Here is a 24,653-nt window from a genome sequence, read left to right as displayed (position 1 = left end):
CCCTAACCCTAACCCTAACCCTAACCCTAACCCTAACCCTAACCCTAACCCTAACCCTAACCCTAACCCTAACCCTAACCCTAACCCTAACCCTAACCCTAACCCTAACCCTAACCCTAACCCTAACCCTAACCCTAACCCTAACCCTAACCCTAACCCTAACCCTAACCCTAACCCTAACCCTAACCCTAACCCTAACCCTAACCCTAACCCTAACCCTAACCCTAACCCTAACCCTAACCCTAACCCTAACCCTAACCCTAACCCTAACCCTAACCCTAACCCTAACCCTAACCCTAACCCTAACCCTAACCCTAACCCTAACCCTAACCCTAACCCTAACCCTAACCCTAACCCTAACCCTAACCCTAACCCTAACCCTAACCCTAACCCTAACCCTAACCCTAACCCTAACCCTAACCCTAACCCTAACCCTAACCCTAACCCTAACCCCTAACCCTAACCCTAACCCTAACCCTAACCCTAACCCTAACCCTAACCCTAACCCTAACCCTAACCCTAACCCTAACCCTAACCCTAACCCCTAACCCTAACCCTAACCCTAACCCTACCCTAACCCTTGTTCTTGACCCGGACCGTAAACCCTCATTGCTATGACTAGTCGTAATCCTAACTCTTCTAACCCTAACAATCTCACCTTCACGTACTTAATTTAATATTGAATATCGTATTTTCTGTTTATTCTTTTTCCAAGTGTTTTGACTGAGGCAATATTTTTAATATCTGTAATGTTTTATTTTGTGTAAAATAAATACAAAATTTCCCCGCATCCTTCTTGGAAACACTATGTAGATCTCGTTGATAGCTTTTGTTCTTTGAATGCTATGCTTATTATTAGTCACCTTTTCTTGAAAGATTGACTTTTACATTTGTCCCCATGTGTGATGAGATACGAATTCTGGCAGTTGTCTTGCCCATACTCTATTCAAAAATTGGGCTTTCCTGTTTCCTCTGGTGTGTGAGACTTGACCTCCGACCAAAGCCTCATCCACTTTGGAAACATAGGGCTTCTCGGGTCTGTGCATCCTCTAGTGTGTGATGGAATTTGACCTTGCCCACTGTCTGCAAACGTATGGTTTCTCCCATTTGCATCCTGTGGTGTGTGATAAGACTTGATTTCAGAGTTAAGCCTTGCTCACAATCCCTGCAAATATGGGGCTTCTTGCCTGTGTGTCATCTGTTGCTAATACAACACAATCTGGCTTCCTCCATGTGTTATCTCTGGTGTCTGCTGAGATGTGTGAACTGAATGAAGCCCCACAACTCACTCCTTGCATAGGGCTTCTCTCCTATGTGTCTTCTGGTGTGCCATAAGATTTGACCTCCCACTGAAGCCACGCCCACACTCCTTGCAAACATGGGGCTTCTCCCCTGTGTGTGTTCCTTGGTGTCTGATGAGCTGTGAACTCATCCTGAAGCCACACCCACACTCCTTGCAAACATGGGGTTTCTCCCCTGTGTGTGTTCTCTGGTGTGTGATAAGACTTGACCTCACAGTGAAGCCACGCTCACACTCCTGGCAAACATGGGGCTTCTCCCCTGTGTGTGTTCTCTGGTGCTCCCTGAGATATGACCTTTCACTGAAGCCACGCCCACACTCCTGGCAAACATGGGGCTTCTCCCCTGTGTGTGTTCTCTGGTGTGTGATGAGACTTGACCTCACACTGAAGCCACGCCCACACTCCTGGCAAACATGTGGCTTCTCCCCTGTGTGTGTTCTCTGGTGTCTGATGAGACTTGACCTCACACTGAAGCTACGCCCACACTCCTTGCAAACAAAGGGCTTCTCCCCTGTGTGTGTTCTCTGGTGTCTGATGAGATTTGAGCACACACTAAAGCCACGCCCACACTCCTTGCAAACAAAGGGCTTCTCCCCTGTGTGTGTTCTCTGGTGTCTGATGAGACTTGACCTCACACTGAAGCTACGCCCACACTCCTTGCAAACAAAGGGCTTCTCCCCTGTGTGTGTTCTCTGGTGTATGATGAGATTTGAGCACACACTAAAGCCACGCCCACACTCCTTGCAAACAAAGGGCTTCTCCCCTGTGTGTGTTCTCTGGTGTCTGATGAGCTGCGAACTCACCCTGAAGCCACGCCCACACTCCTTGCAAACATGGGGCTTCTCCCCTGTGTGTGTTCTCTGGTGTATGATGAGATATGACCTCACCCTGAAGCCACGCCCACACTCCTCGCAAACATGGGGCTTCTCCCCTGTGTGTGTTCTCTGGTGTATGATGAGACTTGGCATCACACTGAAGCCACGCCCACACTCCTTGCAAACAAAGGGCTTCTCCCCTGTGTGTGTTCTCTGGTGTCTGATGAGACTTGACCTCACACTGAAGCTACGCCCACACTCCTTGCAAACAAAGGGCTTCTCCCCTGTGTGTGTTCTCTGGTGTATGATGAGATTTGAGCACACACTAAAGCCACGCCCACACTCCTTGCAAACAAAGGGCTTCTCCCCTGTGTGTGTTCTCTGGTGTTGATGAGATACGACTCACTGAAGCCACGCCCACACTCCTTGCAAACATGGGGCTTCTCCCCTGTGTGTGTTCTCTGGTGTATGATGAGATATGACCTCACACTGAAGCCACGCCCACACTCCTTGCAAACATGGGGCTTCTCCCCTGTGTGTGTTCTCTGGTGTATGATGAGACTTGACATCACACTGAAGCCACGCCCACACTCCTTGCAAACAAAGGGCTTCTCCCCTGTGTGTGTTCTCTGGTGTCTGATGAGATATGACCTCACACTGAAGCCACGCCCACACTCCTTGCAAACATGGGGCTTCTCCCCTGTGTGTGTTCTCTGGTGTATGATGAGATGTGACCTCACACTGAAGCCACGCCCACACTCCTTGCAAACATGGGGCTTCTCCCCTGTGTGTGTTCTCTGGTGTATGATGAGATTTGAGCTAGAACTGAAGCCACGCCCACACTCCTGGCAAACATGAGGCTTCTCCCCTGTGTGTGTTCTCTGGTGTGTGATGAGATTTGACCTCACACTGAAGCCACGCCCACACTCCTTGCAAACATGAGGCTTCTCCCCTGTGTGTGTTCTCTGGTGTGTGATGAGATGTGACCTCACACTGAAGCCACGCCCACACTCCTTGCAAACATGAGGCTTCTCCCCTGTGTGTGTTCTCTGGTGTATGATGAGATGTGACCTCACACTGAAGCCACGCCCACACTCCTTGCAAACATGGGGCTTCTCCCCTGTGTGTCTTCTCTGGTGTATGATGAGATTTGACCTCCACTGAAGCCACCCCACACTCTTGCAAACATGGGGCTTCTCCCCTGTGTGTGTTCTCTGGTGTATGATGAGACTTGACATCACACTGAAGCCACGCCCACACTCCTTGCAAACATGGGGCTTCTCCCCTGTGTGTGTTCTCTGGTGTATGATGAGATATGACCTCACACTGAAGCCACGCCCACACTCCTTGCAAACATGGGGCTTCTCCCCTGTGTGTGTTCTCTGGTGTTTGATGAGACTTGGCATCACACTGAAGCCACGCCCACACTCCTTGCAAACATGGGGCTTCTCCCCTGTGTGTGTTCTCTGGTGTATGATGAGATTGACTCACACTGAAGCCACGCCCACACTCCTTGCAAACATGGGCTTTCCCCTGTGTGTGTTCTCTGGTGTGATGAGATTGACCTCACACTGAAGCCACCCCACACTCCTTGCAAACATGGGCTTCTCCCCTGTGTGTGTTCTCTGGTGTGATGAGACTTAACCTCACACTGAAGCTATGCCCACACTCCTGCAAATATGGGGCTTTTGCCCTGTGTGCGTCCTCTGGTGTCTGATAAGAACTGACCTCTGACCAAAGCCTCGTCCACACACTCTATAAACATGGGGCTTCTCTCCTGTGTGAGTCATTTGATGTGTGATGATATTTGATCCATCACTGAAGCCTTTCTCAGGCCTTACATACTTGTCTCTTAAAATTATTGGCAAGTCTATCTCTGAAACTACCTTCGGATTTTCTTTCAGGCCTGTGTTAATGTCTTCCTCCATTGTCATCTGTTTACCAGCGCTACCTACTTGGCTGCTCAATAGTCGAGGAAACACTATTGAATTTCTTCTATGCTTCATCCTACTAGCCAAATGTATGGAGCTTTCTTCATGCTTTTGACTTTCAAATGTGTCATTCTTTGAATGCTGGCACCATTGGTTCTGATCACGTGGACGGGAATCTCTGATTGAGGGGGCTTTCTTGCAGATGTTTCCAAGAGGATCCAAGAGGGATGACTTTGTTTCATGTGATGACTGAGGAAGTTCTGATTGGAGAAGGGACAAGGATGGATTTCTGGCTTGAGTTCTGCTGAAAGAAAGGTTTTGGTCAAAGTAGATATTGACAAGGCTGTCTGAACCATAGCTCTATCTTGTGCTAAAGTCTGTTCCACTAGCTTTCCTTATTTTGTTGACAAAGCAAGACAAAATGTTCATGCTCCTAAATAGTCTGGTGGGTTTTTCTTTTTGGTCAGATTTTGTGGCCACACCCAGAGGTGTCTGGAGCTTCCACTTGCACTGCACCTCCTCTGCGAAACAGAGGAGGCATGTATGGAGAGAGAAAAGTCTCACTGCTGGTGAGAATGCTGTCTAGTCAAGCCTTTCTGAAAAACATGGATATGGCTAAAGAAAGTGGAAACTGAGCCCCCATATAATCCTTAGTACCACTCCTAGATATAGATCCTAGGAACACAAAAACACAATGCAAAAATGTCGTTCACACTATGTTCACCGCAGCACTATTCACATTAGCCAGAATCGGGAAACAACCCAGGAGCCTACAACAGATAAGTGGCTAAAGAAACTGTGGTACAGCTATGCAATGGAATAGTATGCAGCTATTAGGAAAAAAGGAAGTCATAAAATTGGCTGATACGGGGATGGACATGGAAATTATTATCATATTATGAATCAGAGGACAAGGGATAGCCAAAATAGTCAAACTCATCTGTGGAATATAAGAAAAATAAGACGGTATGATAATAATATCCAGAGACAATAGACAATGACAGAGAACTGCGAAGACAAGCCCCTGATAAGAATCTTGCCACAGTGAGTGGTGAGCACAGAGCAGTAACTGCACAACTATCATGTAAGAGAAACAGAGTGCCAGTCTTAGACTGAGTGGGGTATTGCGGGGGAGGGACATGGAGGACACTGATGCTAGGAAAGTTGCATGATAAAGGGAAGTATACAATTTGTGACTAAAACTCAACTATGAGCATTTCTGTAAACATGGTGTTTAAATAAAAATTTATTAAAACAAATTAGTTGAATGAAACCTGGTTGAAGCGGCAACATAGGTGGAGCGAATAATGTTCTTTTCAGATTTTAAATAAGCTGATATGAAAAGGCAAGACAGGTTGGGAGCACCACAGTGAGGAGCTTGGCAAAATCTACATTAGCTTTGTGCTGGGCTTGCTCATAAATGGTTTAAAATACAGACAAAAATATATTTCTGAGTGGGACAGAAGAAAGCACACCAGGGGGATATTGGCCTTTGAGGCTGACCTGAGTTCAACTTCCATCATGCCATAATGTCCTCCAAGCCCATGAGGAGTAATTTCTGAAGCACGGGGCTAAGATTAACCCTAATTATTATCACTGAGTGACCTTCAAAATAAAAGGAAAGAAAATCACTTCCTTGGGGATATCAAAAACCCCATAATGATTAAGAGAGCAAAGGAAAAAAAGACAGGAGGACCTGAGAACGGCACCCTGACATGGGGCTGTGCAAACACATTGAGAGCACAACAGGGAGTGAAGGAATCTCAGGATCTGTTCTAAACACCCACAGACACAGAACCAAAAGAGCAAAGGCAAGATAGCAAAGTTACAGATTATTCTGGGACTCAACAACAAGGGAACTGAAAAGGAGCAAGAGAAGTCATGCACCAATGCTCTGGGAGTCCCAAGGCCCAAGCCCAGGGCCCCCATCTCACACAGGCCCATGACAATCCATATCCAAACCAAACTGTGAGCCCAGTAGGCTCTTTCCACACTCACCGGCAAACAGGCTTCGTGGCAGCCTCTCCAGGACTCCTCCTTCTAACCAGGTGATTAGCGCAGGCTTTACCCCAAAATACCCTGCTGCAGAAGGACAATCTTGGGTTAGAAACAATGAAGGGCACAGCAGTCCATACATGAGTCTGGCTCCCTAATAAAAATGGTCACATCATAGAACAAATGAAGAACAGAATCGCTGCTACCATATGCATGTTGGTTATTGCAGAGATGAGAACAGGATAAAATAAGAGTTTCATTGAGGGAACTGGATAATACAGAGGGGATGGGGGAGCAATAGGTCAGGACTGGTTTTACACATGGCCAATCTTCATTTGACCTTGCACCTCCTGTACTTCCCTGAGACCCTCCGGGAGTGAGCAATGAGTGAAAAGGCGGGAGTAAAACCAAGAACTGCTAAAGCCCAAAGTTATCTTAAAAAGAGGAGGCTGGAGGCTTGCTTCTGGTCCTCATCCCTTTTCCCTCCTGTGCCATTTCAGGATTTCTGGTCTGTGTCAGAGTGGAGACAGGGACTCTTTGGGCCCTCCCACCAACCCTCCTTTTCCTAAACTACAAGGATGTTGGTGCATTTGTGTAAGAACGTTTCAATGTACATCATATATTTCCTGGCTTATTGGACCTAGCACTTCTTTTTCCTAGAAAATATACATCTAAAAGCCCAGTTGAACAAACCAATGGATCAGTTTGCAATTTTTTTATTGTACTCAGATAATCTCACTTGTTTTAGGAAAATAACCTCTAAAGCAGATATACCACTAGCCACTTTTTATGCAATCCATCCAATAGCTCACTTTCTTAAACACCCTGCAACTACAGCATTCCAACCCACCAAATGCAAAGAACAATGGGAAAACTAAGGAACCTATAGTTGGGATTTGGAGAGAAATCCTGGCAAATTTCCACATTCACCAAAACACCTGAGCCTTATAGTTGAGCACCTAAAATCAACACTTAAGTTTTCAGCAGCAGAAACCAAGGAGTTACTAGCTGATGAACATAAGCTACCTATAGACGAACAATTCAACCAATTCAAAGAACTCTTTCAGAAGGTGACGGAATCCATACAAATGGAACTGAAGGAAATAGAAAACATGTTAGTAAGTCACAATATCAGATATACACAGCTGGAGAATTGTACAAAGTCGAATACAAAATGCAAGCCAGCGTTAATAAAGAAGTCAAAAAAGAAAGGACAGGCCTGGAGAGATAGCATGGAGGTAGGACATTTGCCTTGCATGCAGGAGGATGGTGGTTCGAATCCCGGCATCCCATATGGTCCCCCGAGTCTGCCAGGAGTGATTTCTGAGCATAGAGCAGGAGTAACCCCTGAGTGCTGCCGGGTGTGACCCAAAAACAACAAAACAAAAACAAACAAACAAACAAACAAAAACAAAGGACAGACAAATCATTGGAAGAAAATGTAAGGTACCTATTGAACAAAGACAAAAGAAATGATCTCCGAATGATAAGAAATACCAGTGGGAGGAAAAAGTGAAAGAAGAAAAACCAGTGAGAGATAACAGAGAAATTTCAACTCTCTGGAAAGAGGCTGCTATACAAATCAGAGGCAAAAACAGTGCCAACAAAATAGACCCCAACAGAAAAGCAGCAAAGCATATAGTAATCCAAATGGCAAAGAGAGAGAGAGATGGACTCTTTAAAGCAATACAGTTGGAATAACCTTAAGTATAAAGAGAAGAACCTAAGAATCAAACCAGGGAGGAGTTGGAGCAGTGGAGCAAGTGGTAGGGCGTTTGTGTTTCATGCGGCTAACCTAGGATGGAGCACGGTTTCGCCCCCCAGCGTCCCATATGGTCCCCCCAAGCCAGGGGTAAATTCTGAGATCATAGTCAGGAGTAACCCCTGAGCGTCATTTGCCTTACATGTAGATCGACTGGGGAGGGACCTGGTTCGATTCCTAGCATCACATGTGGTTCCCCAGCCTGCCAGGGAAGATCTCTGAGTGCAGAGCCAGGAGTAGTCCCTGAGCACTGAAGGGTGTGGTCCAACGAATAAATTAGTAAGTAAATAATTAAATAAAGTTAAAGAATCACCAGATCTCTCATTTAAAACAACCCAAGCGGGCCCGGAGAGATAGCACAGCGGCGTTTGCCTTGCAAGCAGCCGATCCAGGACCAAAGGTGGTTGGTTCGAATCCCAGTGTCCCATATGGTCCCCCGTGCCTGCCAGGAGCTATTTCTGAGCAGACAGCCAGGAGTAACCCCTGAGCACCGCCGGGTGTGGCCCAAAAACCAAAAAAAAAAAAAACAAAAAACAACCCAAGCAAAAGGAGTGGAATGACATATTAAAAGTATTAAATGAAAGAAGCTTTCAACCTAGAGTTCACTACTGAGCAAACTCTCATTTATGTGAGAGGGTTAACAAACATTCTCGAACAAAATTGAGCTTGCAAAATTCATGCTAACAACTGACTCTAAATGAACTACTCAAAGAACAATTACATTAACCAAATACCCAATCGTAACAACAACTCTACACAATATAATGGCACAGGAGTCCTATCTGTCAATAGCTTCCATAAATGTCAACAGACTAAACTCTCCCAGCAAAAGGCACAGAGTAGCAGCTCATATCAGGAAATAAAGCCCAGCCACCTGCTGCCTGCAGGAAACACACTTCAAAGTTCAGGATAGACAAAAATTTAGAATAAAAGGATAGAAAATAATTCTATAAGCTACTAAAAAAACAAACAAAAGCTGGGACAGCCATACTTACATCAGACCAAACTGCATTTAACCTTACTAAAGTACTTAGAGACAAAGATGGACACTACTTATTGATCAGGGGAAGAATAGACCAAGAAGTACTAACCCTGATCAACATTATGCACCAAATGTAGAGCCAGAGAAATATATAAGGCTTTTACTCACAAACCTAGAAAAACATATGGACGGAAATATGATAGTGGGAGATTTCAACACCATTATCTCTGGTAGACAGATCCACTAGTCGGAACACTAGCAAAGACATAAGAGCCCTAAATGAGAAACTAGAAGTAGGACTGATGGATCTATACAGGACCATTTCTCCTCAAAAAGCTGAATTCACATTCTTCACACACATTCTTCTACACATCCAAGCACACATGGAACCTTCTCTGTAAGAGACTGCTGTAGCCTGCACTAAATAAAGGCCATCAACTTTAACTTCTGTCTCTGGAAAATTCCACTGAGCTGCATACGTGACATCTGGCAGGTCTAGCCCCTGAGCTAACAGGAAATCTTGCAACAAAATTAGCCCCTTGTGCTAACAACAAGGCCAGGGACAGGATGCAAATGGTATCTCCTTGTATAGTTTAAGAATATATAGTTTCAAAAAAAAAAAAGAATATATAGTTTCAACCTTTGAGCTATGTTTTTCCCAACCCCTCCTCCCCTCTTCCTGAGTTGTGCTTGACAAAGAAGTCTTTGCTAATAGTTAACAGATGCCTTGAGTTTGCTCCCCCCTTTTTTGCCTTTTTTGCTGAATGCCTGTTGCAGATATGTGATTGGTAGGAAAGCTTGTTTGAACTAACCAATGCCTAATTGCCCCGTAGAATTGAATGTAAAGTGTCTGTACCCATTTTTGCTTACGTTCCCGTATCTGAGATGTAATTGGATAAAAGTATGTTTGAAGTAACCAATGGTCTTGGGACACATCCTCCTTGAACAAAACTATATAACTGCTTGTTTGAGCCTAATAAAGAGCCCTTGATCAGCCACCAAACTTGGGTCGTTTGTTCTAACTTCTCTAAGATTCCTTCACAGGCACTTCAGGTAGGCTCGGCCCAGCAGACCCACGAATAAGAGGCGGCTCTCAAAACCCTTTTTCCCCGCTGGTCGGGGGTTAGGAGGAGAACCGCATTTCTCTAGCAGAGATATTTCAGGACACAAGTTTAACATACATAAACTCACAAATACAAAAATTATACCGAGCACCATATCAGACCATGATGCCACAAAGATCAAGATTGATTGTAAAAGGGCCCGGAGAGATAGCACAGCGGTGTTTGCCTTGCAAGCAGCCGATCCAGGACCTAAGGTTGTTGGTTCAAATCCCGGTGTCCCATATGGTCCCCCGTGCCTGCCAAGAGCTATTTCTGAGCAGACAGCCAGGAGTAACCCCTGAGCACCGCCGGGTGTGGCCCAAAAACCAAAAAAAAAAAAAAAAAAAAAAAAAGATCGATTGTAAAAAGATGTGGAGAAAACCTAACTCCGGGGAACTAAACAGCTGCTCAAAAAAAAAAAAAAACTTGGATCAAAGAGGAAATCAAGGAATAAAGAGATTCCTTGAGATGAATGATGATGAAGAAAAAAACTGACTAAATCTATGGGACAGAGCTAAGCATTAATTAGGGAAAACTCATAGTAATAGAAGCCTACATGAGGAAAGAAAAAGACAAAATCAACAACCTAAAGAGACACCTTAAATATTTGGACAACCAACAGCAAAGGAACCCAAACACAAGCAGAAGAAATAATATAACCAGAGCAGAAATCAACAATATATGATCAATATAAACAACACAAAAGTTGATGAGACCAGGAGCTGCTTTTTAAATTTTATTTATTTATTTATTTATTTATTTATTTATTTATTTATGTGGGGGGGACACCGGGATTCGAACTGATGACCTTCTGCATGAAAGGCAAATGCTTTACTTCTATGCTATCTCTCTGGCACCTGGAAGAACTGTTTTTTTTTTAAATAAATAAACAAGACAGACAAACCGCTGGCAAGACTCACAAGGAAAAAAAGGGAAATATTCAAATAAATTGGAACAGAAATGAAAGGGGAGAGATTACAACAGCACCCCAAGAAATACAAGGCATCATAAGAGTTTATTATGGGGCCCGGAGAGATAGCACAGCGGTGTTTGCCTTGCCAGCAGCTGATCCAGGACCAAAGGTGGTTGGTTCGAATCCCGGTGTCCCATATGGTCCCCCGTGCTTGCCAGAAGCTATTTCTGAGCAGATAGCCAGGAGTAACCCCTGAGCACCGCCAGGTGTGGCCCCCACCCAAAAAAAAAGAGTTTATTATGAACAACTGTAGTCACTTAAGCTAGAGAACCTAGAAGAAATGGACAGGTTTCTGGAAAAATATCTTCCAATACCAAGTGAGGAAGTAAAAAGCCTAAACAGGCCTATCACAAATAAGGAAATTGAAACAGTAATTAAGAAATTCCCATCAGGACTAGGTGGGTTTACAGGTGAATTTTATCAAACATTTCGAGATGAGTTACCACTGACTATCCTAAATATCGAAAAGATGGGAATCTTCCCAAATTCCTTCTATGAGGCTAATATCACACTCATTCTCAAAGCTGACAGGTATTACCAAGAAAGAAAACTACCTACCAATCTCACTATGAACATAGTGAGCATGCAAAAATCCTTAACAAAATCTTAGCAGACCAAATCCAACAACACATCAAAAAGATTATAATCATGACCAAGTGGGTTTTATATTTCAGAAATGCAAGGATGAATCAATATACACAAATAAATCAATATCATACACATCAGTAAAAGGAAGGATAAAAATCACATGATCACCGGAGAGATAGCACAGCGGTGTTTGCCTTGCCAGCAGCCGATCCAGGACCAAAGGTGGTTGGTTCGAATCCCGGTGTCCCATATGGTCCCCCGTGCTTGCCAGGAGCTATTTCTGAGCAGACAGCCAGGAGTAACCCCTGAGCACGGCCGGGTGTGGCCCAAAAACCAAAAAAAAATTACATGATCATATCTATTGTTGCAGAGTGAGCATTCGATACAATCCAACACCTATTCATGAAGAAAACCCTCAACAAAATAGATATGAAGGAACTTTCCTCAAGATAGTAATAGCTATCTATAAAAATGACTCAGTCAACATTATTCTTTTTTTTTAACATTATTCTTTTTTATTTATTTATTTATTTATTTTTTGTGTGGTTTTTGGGTCACACCCGGCAGTGCTCAGGGGTTATTCCTGGCTCCAGGCTCAGAAATTGCTCCTGGCAGGCACGGGGGACCATATGGAGCGCCGGGATTCGAACCGATGACCTCCTGCATGAAAGGCAAACGCCTTACCTCCATGCTATCTCTCCGGCCCCCTTTTAACATTATTCTTAATGGCAAAAGATTGAAAGCATTTCCACTAGGGTCAGGCACTAGGCAAGGATGTCCTCTGCCTTCACTCTTATTCATCATAGTATTAGAAGTCCAAATAATAGCAATCAGACAGGAGAAGGAAATCAAAGAATCCAAATCAGAAAGGAGGAACTGAAACTATATTTGCAGATAACAAGATGCTATACATCAAAGTCCCTGAATAGCCCTAAAGCTCCTAGAAACAATAAACCAATACAGCAAAGTGACAGGAGACAAAGACAGTTGCATTCCTTTATACAAATAATGACTCAGAGGAGAAAGAGATCAAAGAGTCTATCCCATTTAAAATACTGTCCAATGGGATCAGTGATAGCACAGTGGCAGTTGTTTGCCTTGCACACAACAAATCCTGGATGGAAACAAGTTTGATACCCAGTATTGCAGATGGTCTCCCAGCCTGCCAGGAAGTGATTTCTGAGTGCAGAGCCAGGAGTTGCCCCTGAGCACCTCTGTTTGTGGCCCAAGAACTAAAACTGTAAGAGGACACCCAACTATTAACCCAAAACAAAGGTGCTCCCCCATTTTCCTCTTTCCCATAAATATGTTTTTTTTTTATTTGGGCCACACCCAGTGACGCTCAGGGGTTACTCTTGGCTATGAGCTCAGAAATCGCGCCTGACTTGGAGGACCATGTGGGACGCTGGGGAATCGAACCTAGGTCCATCCTAGGATAGTGCAGGCAAGGCAGGCATCTTACCTCTAGCGCCACCATGCCGCCCCCAACAAATGTTTTGATATGTAGATCCCACCTGGATTACTCCCCACCTTCCCCCTCCTGGTGTACTTGGAATTGGCTTAATAAAAGAAAGAAGAGTTCTGACTTTTGGCTCTGGCAGACCACTGACTCCATTACTCTCTCTTGACTAGCTTGTTTTTATTTCTTCACCACTACCCTGCTTCTTCAAACCTGTCTGCATGGGGGGGAGGGGGAGGTAGGTAGAATTATGGTGCATGGGGTGATTTCACAACACTGGAGATTTTATTTCTACTGACCTCCAGAGACCCAGGACCCAAGAAGACCACACGATGGTGCTGTGCAGTGCCCATCACCGGAACATTGGTGGACACTGGCCCTGCTCTGAATGTGTTAGAGACCCTGTCAGGCAGAAGCAGGCAGTGATGGGAAAGAGCTGAAGACGGAGTAGCATCCCAGAGACTGAGACCCTACCACTTTTCTTCTACCAAAGTGTTTTGTGTGAGGACCTTGGCCCACCCAACATATCGATGTCATTGATGCTATAGAAGCCAAAGAGAAAGCTCCAATTGAGGGAAACATTAATAATAGCAGGGAGATAAACGGGTCTGCCACCCAGATTCCAGCTCAGGAACTGAAGGCATTTCCATCCCAGATGACCTCACCAGCCTACTATAGAAGGAGAAGATGGAGGATCCAAGCCCAGCAGAAGACCAAACTGGGGAGAAACTGTTTTCCGAACCTCTGCAATTTTCTCATAGGTTAATCTATTGATCCTAGTTGCATCTGTCATTATATTGCTGATTAAACTGTATGTTCTTCCTGTATAGATTCTTTTTTTTTTTTTTTTTTGGTTTTTGGGCTACACCCGGCAGTGCTCAGGGGTTACTCCTGGCTGTCTGCTCAGAAATAGCTCCTGGCAGGCACGGGGGACCATATGGGACACCGGGATTCGAACCAATCATCTTTGGTCCTGGATCGGCTGCTTGCAAGGCAAATGCCACTGTGCTATCTCTCCAGGCCCCCTGTATAGATTCTAATAGCTTCTGTTTTGCTCTATACTCTCTGCAAACAAGCATTCAACCTTAATGGTTGAATATCAATTTGCATAGTTCCAAAGAAAGGCAAAATGTTAGATTTTTAAAAGTTCTCAGCTATCCTAGTGAATGTTTCCTAATTGCTATGATGTTTGTGTATATTATTTAGCAACTTATTCACCAATTATGTCTGAATGTTCTAATGTCTTTGTCCACAGAAGTCTATGGAAAAGGAACTTCAAATACTATATTCTTATTACTATTCTCTTATTACAGTGGTCATTATAAGAATGTTTTTATAAGAATGTTTGTTAGCAGGGCTGGAGAGATAGCATGGTGGTAAGGCGTTTGCCTTTCATGCAGAAGGTCATCGGTTCGAATCCTGGCGTCCTATATGGTCTCCTGTGCCTGCCAGGAGCAATTTCTGAGCATGGAGCCAGGAGTAACCCCTGAGCACTGCCGGGTGTGACCCAAAAACCACACACACACACACACACACACACACACACAGAATTTTAGCAAACTTACTTTTAAACTATATATCTGCAGAAATGTTCTTGTGATTTTGTTTGAGATGTATGAGAAGAAACTCAAATGTTCTAGACTCTTATAACAGTGCTTGGTGTAAGAATGCTTAAGCATTTTCAAGTTCAGTGTATTTGCAGAAAGGTTCTAATGTTTATGTTCAGAGAAGTCTATAAAATAAAAATTTAAAAACAAAGATATGAAATAAATGGATTGTTTTGAGAATATGCATGCACAATCTGACCTTTGGTGATTTTATAGCCCACTTTTACTGTGCCTATTGCAAAATACCCATTTTTATAACCTCTGATATAGGGTTCCTGACTGGCAGAGAACAGTAGAACAAAACTTAAAGCTTTTCCTATTTGGGGGGGGGGGCGCACACCCGGCTCTCGGCTCAGAAATCACTCCTGGCAGGCACGGGGGACCATATGGGTTGCCGGGATTGGAACCACCATGGTCCTGGGTCAGCGTTTGCAAGGCAAACGCTCTACCACTATGCTATCTCTCTGGCCCCAGCTTTTCCTATTTTTGTTGTGCTCTAAACAGGAAGGTGAAATTGTGACATGGCACCCAGCTATTAACCCAAAACAAAAAGGCATTCCCCCATCGTCCTTTTTCCCTTAAATCTCTCTTTTGATATACAAAGCCCTCCTGGATTACTCTCAACCTTCCCCCTATTGGTGTATTGGGAACTGGTTTAATAAAAGAAAATCGAGTTCTGGTTTTGGGCTCTGGCAGAGACCTAGAGAAGCCATTACTCTCACCTGACTAGCTTGGATTATTTCTTTGACGCTACTCTGCTTAAGACCTCTTCAATGGGGCTTAGAAATATATTCAAGGGGTGATCTCACAACTTGTGGATTTTATTTTACAATCACTTATCATTAGGGAATTCCATATCAAGACAATAATGAGATATCATCTAACACCAGTGAAGACAGCACACATCAAAACTACTGGGAACAGTCTCTGCTGGCGGGACTGTGGTCAGAAAGGAACTCTCCTCCGCTCCACGTGGGAATGCTGCCTGATCCAATCTCTTTGGAAAACAGTATGGAAGGCTCTCGCTGTCCTCAAAATTGAGCTGCCATATGACTAGGCAATCCCTCTTCTGTGTATATATTCCCCAGATTCCCACTGTCCCTACCTACTATCCAGCGAAACCACAGCCAAGGGAACGGGCTTGGCGGAATCAGCGGGGAAAGAAGACCCTGTTGAGCTTGACTAGTCTGGCACGGTGAAGAGACATGAGAGGTGTAGAATAAGTGGGAGGCCCCTGGCGCCCCTCCGTCCGGCGAGGCCTTGCGGGCCGCCACTCTGATCGATTTTTCACTGACCCGGTGAGGGGGGGGGCAAGCCCCGAGGGGCTCTCGCTTCTGGCGCCAAGCGCCCGGCAGCGCACCCTCCGGGGACAGTGCCAGGTGGGGAGTTTGACTGGGGCGGTACACCTGTCAAACGGTAACTCAGGTGTCCTAAGGCGAGCTCAGGGAGGACAGAAACCTCCCGTGGAGCAGAAGGGCAAAAGCTCGCTTGATCTTGATTTTCAGTACGTTTAAATTTGTTTAAATTTGGCCCTTGCAACAGGAACTCATGTTCCATTTGTTATTTGCCCTGGGGATTTGAACCCTCTTCTACTTCTGAACAAAACATCTTTACAATGTATTGCTATGTTTCTCCACTCCCTCTTTGACCTTAAAGTTGTTTATAACATTTGCCTTTGGAAGCTAGTTCCTGTAACTGAAACCAGATGTCATGCTTAGATAAGGAAGTCCTATGATCTGTTCCTCTCCCCCTGTTGCAATCCAGCTTCCTGCCTTGTACCCCAGAAAAACAAGTTAGCCGTATTTGCATTCTGAGGAAGAAATGTTATCATTGGATATTTTCTATGTACCTGGCCAAATGTGATTGGCTAAGTGATGCTTCCTTCTTTTCGTGAGACCTCCCCTAATTGCTAGGGGATAAAAGACCCAGCTTTTTCCTGAATAAACTCTCTTGAGTGGCAACTGTCATCTTCAGTCTTTCTTACTAACCTCTCCTGATTCGGTTTCTAGGTGCTGGGTGATTCAGGCCATTGGCGTGTAAGGGCCGGATGACCCGCTCTCCAGCTGCCCGGCGCAGAGTAATGAAAAAGACTCAAACCCAGCAATGATGCAAGTGAGTTCTGATTTATTTTTTTGATCAATCAGGGTCCGAAAACGTTCTCGTAGCCGAGAAGAGGTTTGCGGACCCTGAGACCCTAAACCAGTCTTCTTTTATACAGAATTTTAAAGAGACAGCTGCATTCCTATCGTTAAAGCACAACCTTGGAGAGAAACAGGAATGAGCACTGACGTGGGAGAACTGTGTTCGAGGGTGGGAGATAAGAAGATTTCAAATTCCAAGACTTTTGAGCAGGTGGGCCACACAGGAGCAGCTCGTAAAACGCAGGAAACAGGGGAGGGGGAGCCGAGAGCAGGCAGGCAGCATCTGTAACTTCAGCAGATAAGAAATATGCAGGCACAGCATCTGTAACTCAGAAGACAAAAAATATGCAGGCAGCTAAAGAGAAATGACATACGGCTAGTTAAAAAAAATGAAACAGAAGTAAGACAATCCAGGCAAGAGAGTTTTATACCAAGTTTTAAGACTTTCAATCTTCATTACATGTTCATCTCTTTCAGGCGAATAATTTGGAGATGTCCTCTGGCTGTTCCCGTTCTGGCTCCTCTGTGGGCCTGTCCTTGCCTCCTCATTCTCTTCCGCCATCTACCGCCTACGGGGGCGCTCGCCCCAAGAAGAGCAAAAATCCGCCTCCCACTCGAGAACCTTCCCCCGCCCGCTCTACGCGCCCTCGTTCTCCGTCCCCTTCAGACCTTGGTGCCGCCGCTCCTCCTTTGGATCCTGCTCCTTTCTCTTCACATCCTTCCCCCTCGAATCCTGTCTTGCCCCTTGCGTCTAATGCACCCTCGGCCCCCCCAGACTGGCGGCAGTTCTGCGAGCTGCAGGCGCAGGCAGCGGCTGTGGACTTCGCGCACAAGTTCTGCCGCTTCGTGCGCGAGCACCCGGCCTACGACACCCCCGACGCGGGCGCCTCCTTCTCGCGCCACTTCGCCACCAGCTTCTTAGCGGCCTTCAGAGCCGAGGTGCACCCCGGCAGCACCCTGGAGCCCGCACCCAAGGCGGTGGCAGCAGCGGCGGCTTTGCATGGCCACTCGCGCAGCTCCGAGGACGTGTTGTCCTCATCGGGCCCGGCCGTGCCCAAGACCCGGGCGCGCCAAGGCTTCTCGCTCCGCAACATGAGCCTATCTCTGGTGAACGGTGTGCGCGACTTGTGGCACCGGCGCGCATTGCCCGAGCCCGATATCCCGCTGAAGACTTTGCACCCCCAGCCCAACGCTGCCACTCCTGAGACTACAGCAACCGCCCCGTACGATCGCACTCGACAGTCAGTGGTGCAGCGCCTGACCCATATCCCGCTGAAGACTTTCGAGTGTTCCAGTGGCCGTGGCAGCAGCAGAGACAGCAATATCACAGGGGATGAGGGAGCAGAGCTGGAACGAGTGACAGACGCTCATCTAAGACTACCCGAATACCCCTGGTTCCACGGCACCTTGTCCCGGGTCAGGGCAGCAGAGCTGGTGTTGGCTGGTGGCCCTCGGAGTCACGGCCTCTTCCTCATCCGGCAGAGTGTGACACGGACTGAGGAATATGTGCTAACCTTCAATTTCCAGGGCAAGGACAAGCACCTGCGTCTGTCGCTGAACAGCCGTGGGCAGTGCCACGTGCAGCACCTATGTTTCCAGTCGATCCTGGACATGCTGCGCCACTTCCACACGCACCCCATTCCACTGCAGTCAGAGGTCGACGCCGACATCACCCTTCGCAGATACGTGCCGGCCTGATCCAGGACCCGCACCCGTTCCCGCGCCCCCCCCTTCCATTACCCTTGCCCCTCTCAATCCCCACCCTCTTGAACCCCAACCCTCTGCACCCCTGAACCTGTGTCTTTGTGGTTACAAGTTTGATTGCTCTGCTAAATATGGCAGAGAGTGGCGGGGGTAGAAGTAAAAAGATTCAGGAACTGTTTCTGTGGAATTTATAGTGAGAATTATTATGCGGCATACGTGTGCCTTTTCAAAAAGCATTTGTGTGATTAAGTTTTGTGCATTGGGTGCTGTAAAGTAATTATTAAAACGTTGAAAATTAGGAAACTTTCTACATTCAGGTCTGTAAAGGTTAAATTCAGGTCTGTAAGGGTTAAAAGATTCCAGGAATAAAAAAGCAACAGAAAGATAAGCGCAATAAACCCCCTTTGTTCATGCCTCTCAGAAATTTTAGAGCAAGGTCTTAATTCTGTTACTTGTAATAACAAATTATCAGTAAAAGAAAAACCTTTTGGTGTTTTAAAATTTAAGCGGACACACAAGTATTAAAATTTGAGTCTTTTATATGTCTATTAGAAAATTTATTTTAATTTTAAGGTATTTAAAAAATTATGTGAAAAATTATGTGGTTAGCTTTTTTAAACAATATAGTTAATTTAATGCACAGTGAACACCTAGGTGTGCCTTATAGTACCCTTGGTTTTAATTTTGTGCTACAGCAACGGTTGTTCTTTACCTCTGCTTTGAAAAAAAAATAAAAAAAAAAACCTATCCTTTTAAGTGTATTCAGTGGGCATGCCTGGATGTTTCTCAGAAGAAGCTCTACAAAGATGTGATGCTGGAGACCTACGAGGACCTGCAGGCAGTAGGTGAGCAGACACCTTACCTCTAGCGCCACCTCGCCGGCCCCTCCATAAAAATATTTTTAATCATAGATATGCATTAGGAAATGGTCAGCACTGAAGAGTGCTTGCGTTCCTAATAGGAAAGTCCAATTCTCCCATAAAGGAAAAAGTTCTGTGAAGTTATCTCAATAAGCTCTTTGGTTGGACTGAGTGAATAAGGCGCTTGTCTTGCCCACGGCTGACCTGTGCTCTATCTCCTGTATTCCACATGGGACTGCCAGGAGAAAATTCTGAGTGCAGAGTCAGAGGAAACCTCTGAGCATCGCCAGAGATGATAGCCAAGAGGAGATAGAGGAGTCTAAATCCTAATTCTTAGACATAATAGCTTAGAAATAGCTTTTTGTCTTCGTGTGTTTGTTTTGAAGTCAAGCTCAGCCTTCAGTCAGGAGGTTGATCCTGGCTGTGTACTTTGGGACAACTCCTGGTGGGCTAGGGAGACTGTCTGGGGTGCCAAGGTTGGAACCTGAGTCAGTCGTGGGCAAGGCAAAGCACAACACGCTGCACTATCTCTGGGATCCCAACACTAAAAATGGGAAGATTCGATCCTGTGGAATGCGAACAAACCCTTTTCTAGGTAAGGTATATATATCCATGTCGCACGAGAAGCGTGTCTTGGGTGGGAATGGGAAGGGCTCCCCGGTGCACAACCCCTGCCTGCCCAGCAGTGGGTGCCCTTCATAGTCTGCAGTGTGACAGAATCATTGCAGAAGGCAACGATTGGCCGGTAAGAGCAGCAGAACCTGGGGGCGGCTTTCCACAAAACCCAGACTGCCTGGGTCCTGGAGGGAGACCATGAGGCCGAAGTACAACAGGCACTTGGTGCTTAGGAAAGTCAAGCCTCGGGGCAGGTGGGAAGGGTCACGGACGTGGCTCCAAGAGCTAGAGAATGTCACATCCAGGAGGGGTCCCCGGACCTGGGGTGGGGAGAGAGCAAATCCCCACAGGACTCTCGGCCTCACCGCAGAGGCGTCACTCACGGGCGGGACGCTAGAAGACGGACAGGCACCGCCCAGGTGTCTGCCCCTTTGGCCCTTCAGCAGCGCCGACTCAGAGCGCGCTGGGTCGGAGCTCGTTCTGCGGGACGCTCGCCAAGACCCCAGGCCCTGAAGAGGCCCGAAGTCGCGTCAGCCTCGAGGGAAAACAGCCCCCTACGAACGCAGCTTCGAAGACCCCAAGGGGCAACAGTTAGATCGCCACAAATACCTCAAGGAATCCTGACTCTCCTCGGCCTCAGGCACCCACAAGTCTCTCGGCAGACAACCCTCAATGCAGAAGGGCGAGAAGTCCATTGGGGGCCACTGCACCTGCCCTCGGGGCAGAATCGGGGTGCCAAGCCCCTGAGGGAGGACCCCACACCTTGCCAGCTGGCCCGAGGGAGGCGCCTGCGAGTGGGGCACTGCGGGCAGTGGTGGACTCCCGCCCCGCACAGAGCACGGTGTTCTTTGGCGAGCTGCGTCCTTGCCCTCCCGAACAGTTTCTGCCCCCACTTTTTGCTTTGGGGCCGAATGTGCTGATTTGTGGGGGGTACTCCTGGCTGAGCTCTGAGGTCTCTGCCTCTGATACTGAGGGACCGACCTTGTGGCGCAGGCTAGCAAAATTGACCTCCTGGGGCAGAGTGGGGAGGTTCGGTCCTCAGCATCTGCTAGGGTCCCCCAAGCCTGCCAGGAGAGATTCCATGAGCAACAATTGGTGTGGCCCCAAAACAAACCAAAACGTTGACCTCCTACGCGTAAACTTCTGCTAGTCAATCTAAAACTGTTTTTCTTTTAATTTGATGCATAATTTGCACAGTTATTTGGAATGGATTTTTGTTTTGGTTTTGGTTTGTGGCCACACTCGGTGACGCTCAGGTGTTACTCCTGGCTCTGCGCTCAGAAATCGCTCCTGGCTTAGGGGTCCATATGGGATGTCAACGATCAAACCAAGGTCCGTCCTGCATGACTCCGTGCAAGGCAAATGCCCTACTACAGTGTTATCGCGCCGGCCCTGAAATGGATTTTTCAGGCAAGCAAAATTCAAATGGCAGTGTCACCACCCATTTATCCCATATCTCTCAAGCTTACCTCGGATTCACTTTAATCCCCTAGACCAGGGGCTCTTTGGAAGCTTTGCAGGGTCGGGGGGCTCCAACATCAGGGCCGATAGCGGGTGGTGAGGAGTGGTATCACTCTGCCGCCTCCCTACGTTCTGTGTGGCAAAAACTCATTAAACAGGTAAATTAAATATTTAATTGGCTATTTTAAAAATATATTTCACAACATTAATTGAAAAAGTTCTTGTTTTCGTCTTCAAATTGATAGCTAACTGAAGGAGCATGTCTATACATTAAGATGTATGCAGTGCTATATTTGTTTTAAGTCTTGCAGTGGTTTTGCGGCTCCCAAGTCTTTTTTTTCCTTCCATTGTGGCTCCCAGGGTTTTTTTCCCCTTTGGAATCGAGTCCAAGTGGCTCTTTATGTCTTAAAGGTTGCAGAGCCCTGCCCTAGCCTCTCTCTTTGAAAAAACAGTGATGCAAGGAATGACTCCTGGTTCTGCACTCCAGAATTTCTCCTGGCAGTACTCAGGGGACCATATGATTACTGGATCTTATCTTAATCCAGAGCTCTAAAACTCGCGACCCGCGGGCTGTTTGTGGCCCTCCGTACAACATTTTGTGGCCCGCGGCCGGCCTTCAAATATCGCAGTATTAGCGATTATTCGCTTACCGAATAATCGCAATAAAAATCGCATTAGTAAGAAAAAAAATGCATTTAACATTCGCATACCCCGAGCAGTTCCGTTCAGGGTATGCAAATGTTTAATGCGATTTTTTTCTTACTAATGCGATATTTTATTGCGAATATTCGGTAAGCGAATAATCATGAATACTTTGCACCTAGCGCAGACGTTATTTCCGCTGCTCCTGCCCAGCTGTCCCTTGCATTATCGGAGGCCTAAGGGAGAGAAGGGAGAGAAGTTTATTACAGAATTAGATTTTGTCATACCTTCATCATGACTTCATCAAAGCCTGCAGTGAAGAGAAAGATTGATGACGAGCACAGACAATTTCAGGAAAAGTGGGAGACACAGCATTTCTTTGTTGAGCACAGGGGCATCCCCACATGTCTTATTTGCTCAGAGAAAGTTGCAGTGCACAAGGAATACAACTTGAAACGCCATTATTCAACTAAACATGCTGAGGAATGTACAAAATATCAAGGAAATGAGAGAGCCAAGCGGGTTGCCGGTCTTAAAGCATGTCTAATGAGGCAACAAGATTTCTTCAAGAAAGCAACCAAAGAGAATGTTGCATCAGTCGAAGCTAGTTAACTGGCTAGTGAGATGATTGCTAAGGCAGGGATCCATTCACAGAAGGAGAGTTTGTTAAAAAAAAATGCATGTTACAAGCTGCAAGAATTATCTGTCCGGAAAAGAAAGGTCAGTTTAGCAAAATCAGCCTTTCTGCCAACACTGTGGCAGAGCACATTTCTGACATGTCAAGTGACATTTATCATCAACTGTGTGAGAAAGCCAAATGTTTTGATGCATACTCAGTTGCTCTTGACGAGGGCACAGATATAACAGACACTGTGCAGCTCACAATTTATGTCTGTGGTATTGATTGCAACTTTGAATTGACAGAGGAGCTGCTCACAATGATTCCAATGCATGGCCAGACCACTGCTAATGAGATATTTTGGCATCTGTGTGATGCCATTGAGAATGCAGGTTTGCCATGGAGGAGGTTTGTTGGAATAATAACTGATGGAGCACCATCGATGACAGGGAGGAAAAATGGACTGGTGGCACTTGTTCAAAAAAAAACTTGAAGAGGAGGGTGTAGAGAAGGCCATTGCTCTTCACTGTATTATCCATCAGCAGGCCCTTTGCAGTAAATGCCTGCCATGTGACAATGTGATGTCTGTTGTTGTGAAATTCATCAACCAAATCAGATCCAGGGGCTTAAAGCACAGGAGGTTCCGTGTTTTTTCAGAGGAAATGGAGTCAGAATATGGAGATGTGCTCTATTTCACTGAGGTATGTTGGCTCAGCAGGGGAAATGTCCTGAGAAGATTTTTTGAGTTGAGAGAAGAAGTGAAAGCCTTCATGGAGAAGGATGGGAATGCTGTTTCTGAGTTGAGTGATCACAAATGGCTCATGGACTTAGCTTTTCTTGTTGACATCACACATAAGCTGAGTGTACTAAACAAGATGTTACAAGGCCCGGGGCAACTTATCAGTGCTGCCTATGACAACGTGAGAGCATTCTCCACAAAACTTGTGTTATGGAAATCCCAGCTCTCTCAGACAAACCTTTGCCAGTTCCCAGCATGCAAAGAACTTGTGGATGCAGGCATACCATTCAGTGGTGAGAAATATGTTGATGCTATTGTTAAGCTAGAGAAGGAATTTGATCACAGATTTGCAGACTTCAAAAAGCACAGAGCCACTTTCCGAATTTTTGTGGACCCCTTTTCCTTTGATGTGCAAGATGCCCCTCCTGTGCTTCAAATGGAGCTCATTGACCTGCAATGGAACTCTGATCTCAAAGCCAAGTTCAGGGAGATTAGTGGAAAAGCAGACATGCATGGGCAATTTTTGAGAGAATTGCCCCCCAGCTTCCCTGAGCTTTCCCGAATGTTCAAGCACACCTTGTGCCTTTTTTGAGAGCACATATTTGTGTGAAAAGTTATTCTCCACATTGAACTTCAATAAGTCAAAGTACAGACCTAGACTTAATGATGATCATCTTCAAGCCATACTGAGAGTCTCGACTGCTTCCTCTCTAAAGCCAAATGTGGTTCAGATTTGTGAGAAGAAGCACTGTCAAGTCTCTGGCAGCAAGGAATAGGCAAAAGATGCCATGTTCACTCAATGTTCTATTCATGTTCAGAAGAAATAATTAAAACTGTTAATAATGACGTTTGAGGACTTTTTTTGTGTATTGTGCCCTGCCTCACCCTGACTTTGCCTCCTGCGGCCCCCGGGTAAATTGAGTTTGAGACCCCTGTCCTAATTGGTATTCATACTCCACCCTTGAGTCTGATTTGGTCTGGTGATGGGTGACTGGATCCCTCCCTTCTTGGTATTTCTTCTCCATCCTAGAGTGTGATCTGGTTCTTGGTTAAAAAAAAATGACCTAGTTTTTAGGAAAGCAAGGATTGATTTCTTCAGTGTTCCTCCACTAAGGTGCTTTCCCTCAGGATCAGAAGGCTTGTGTGGTGGGATTCCTGGCTTCATTGTTGGAATCCCTGAAACCGTTCTTGCACCTTTTTACAGTGTGGGTTTTTTTCTGTGTCAACGTTTTCTTCCAGGCCCATTACTCTCCAGATCCTAGTTTTGGAGGCTGAGACTACTCTTACATGAACAGGGAGCTGAAACAGGGGCTCAGCCAACAATTGGTGAGATGTTAGTTTTGTTGCTTCTTTTTT

General features: G+C 45.9%; 1 protein-coding gene across 1 annotated transcript; it reads right to left on the bottom strand.

Moving 5' to 3' along the window:
- Positions 1 to 1,385: 1,385 nt before the first annotated feature.
- On the bottom strand, positions 1,386 to 3,594 carry LOC126001542 (histone-lysine N-methyltransferase PRDM9-like; the record flags this gene model as incomplete). The annotated part of the gene is made up of 3 exons (XM_049768831.1): positions 3,353 to 3,594; positions 2,600 to 3,271; positions 1,386 to 1,511 (listed from the first exon to the last, which is right to left on the bottom strand). Coding segments are annotated over exons 1-3 (968 nt in total), but the record flags the coding sequence as incomplete, so codon positions are not given.
- Positions 3,595 to 24,653: the final 21,059 nt, after the last annotated feature.

Source organism: Suncus etruscus, chromosome 1 (genome assembly GCF_024139225.1).
Source record: "Suncus etruscus isolate mSunEtr1 chromosome 1, mSunEtr1.pri.cur, whole genome shotgun sequence".
NCBI classification, from domain to species: Eukaryota; Metazoa; Chordata; class Mammalia; order Eulipotyphla; family Soricidae; genus Suncus; species Suncus etruscus.
This window is presented reverse-complemented; position numbering and strand designations above follow the sequence as displayed.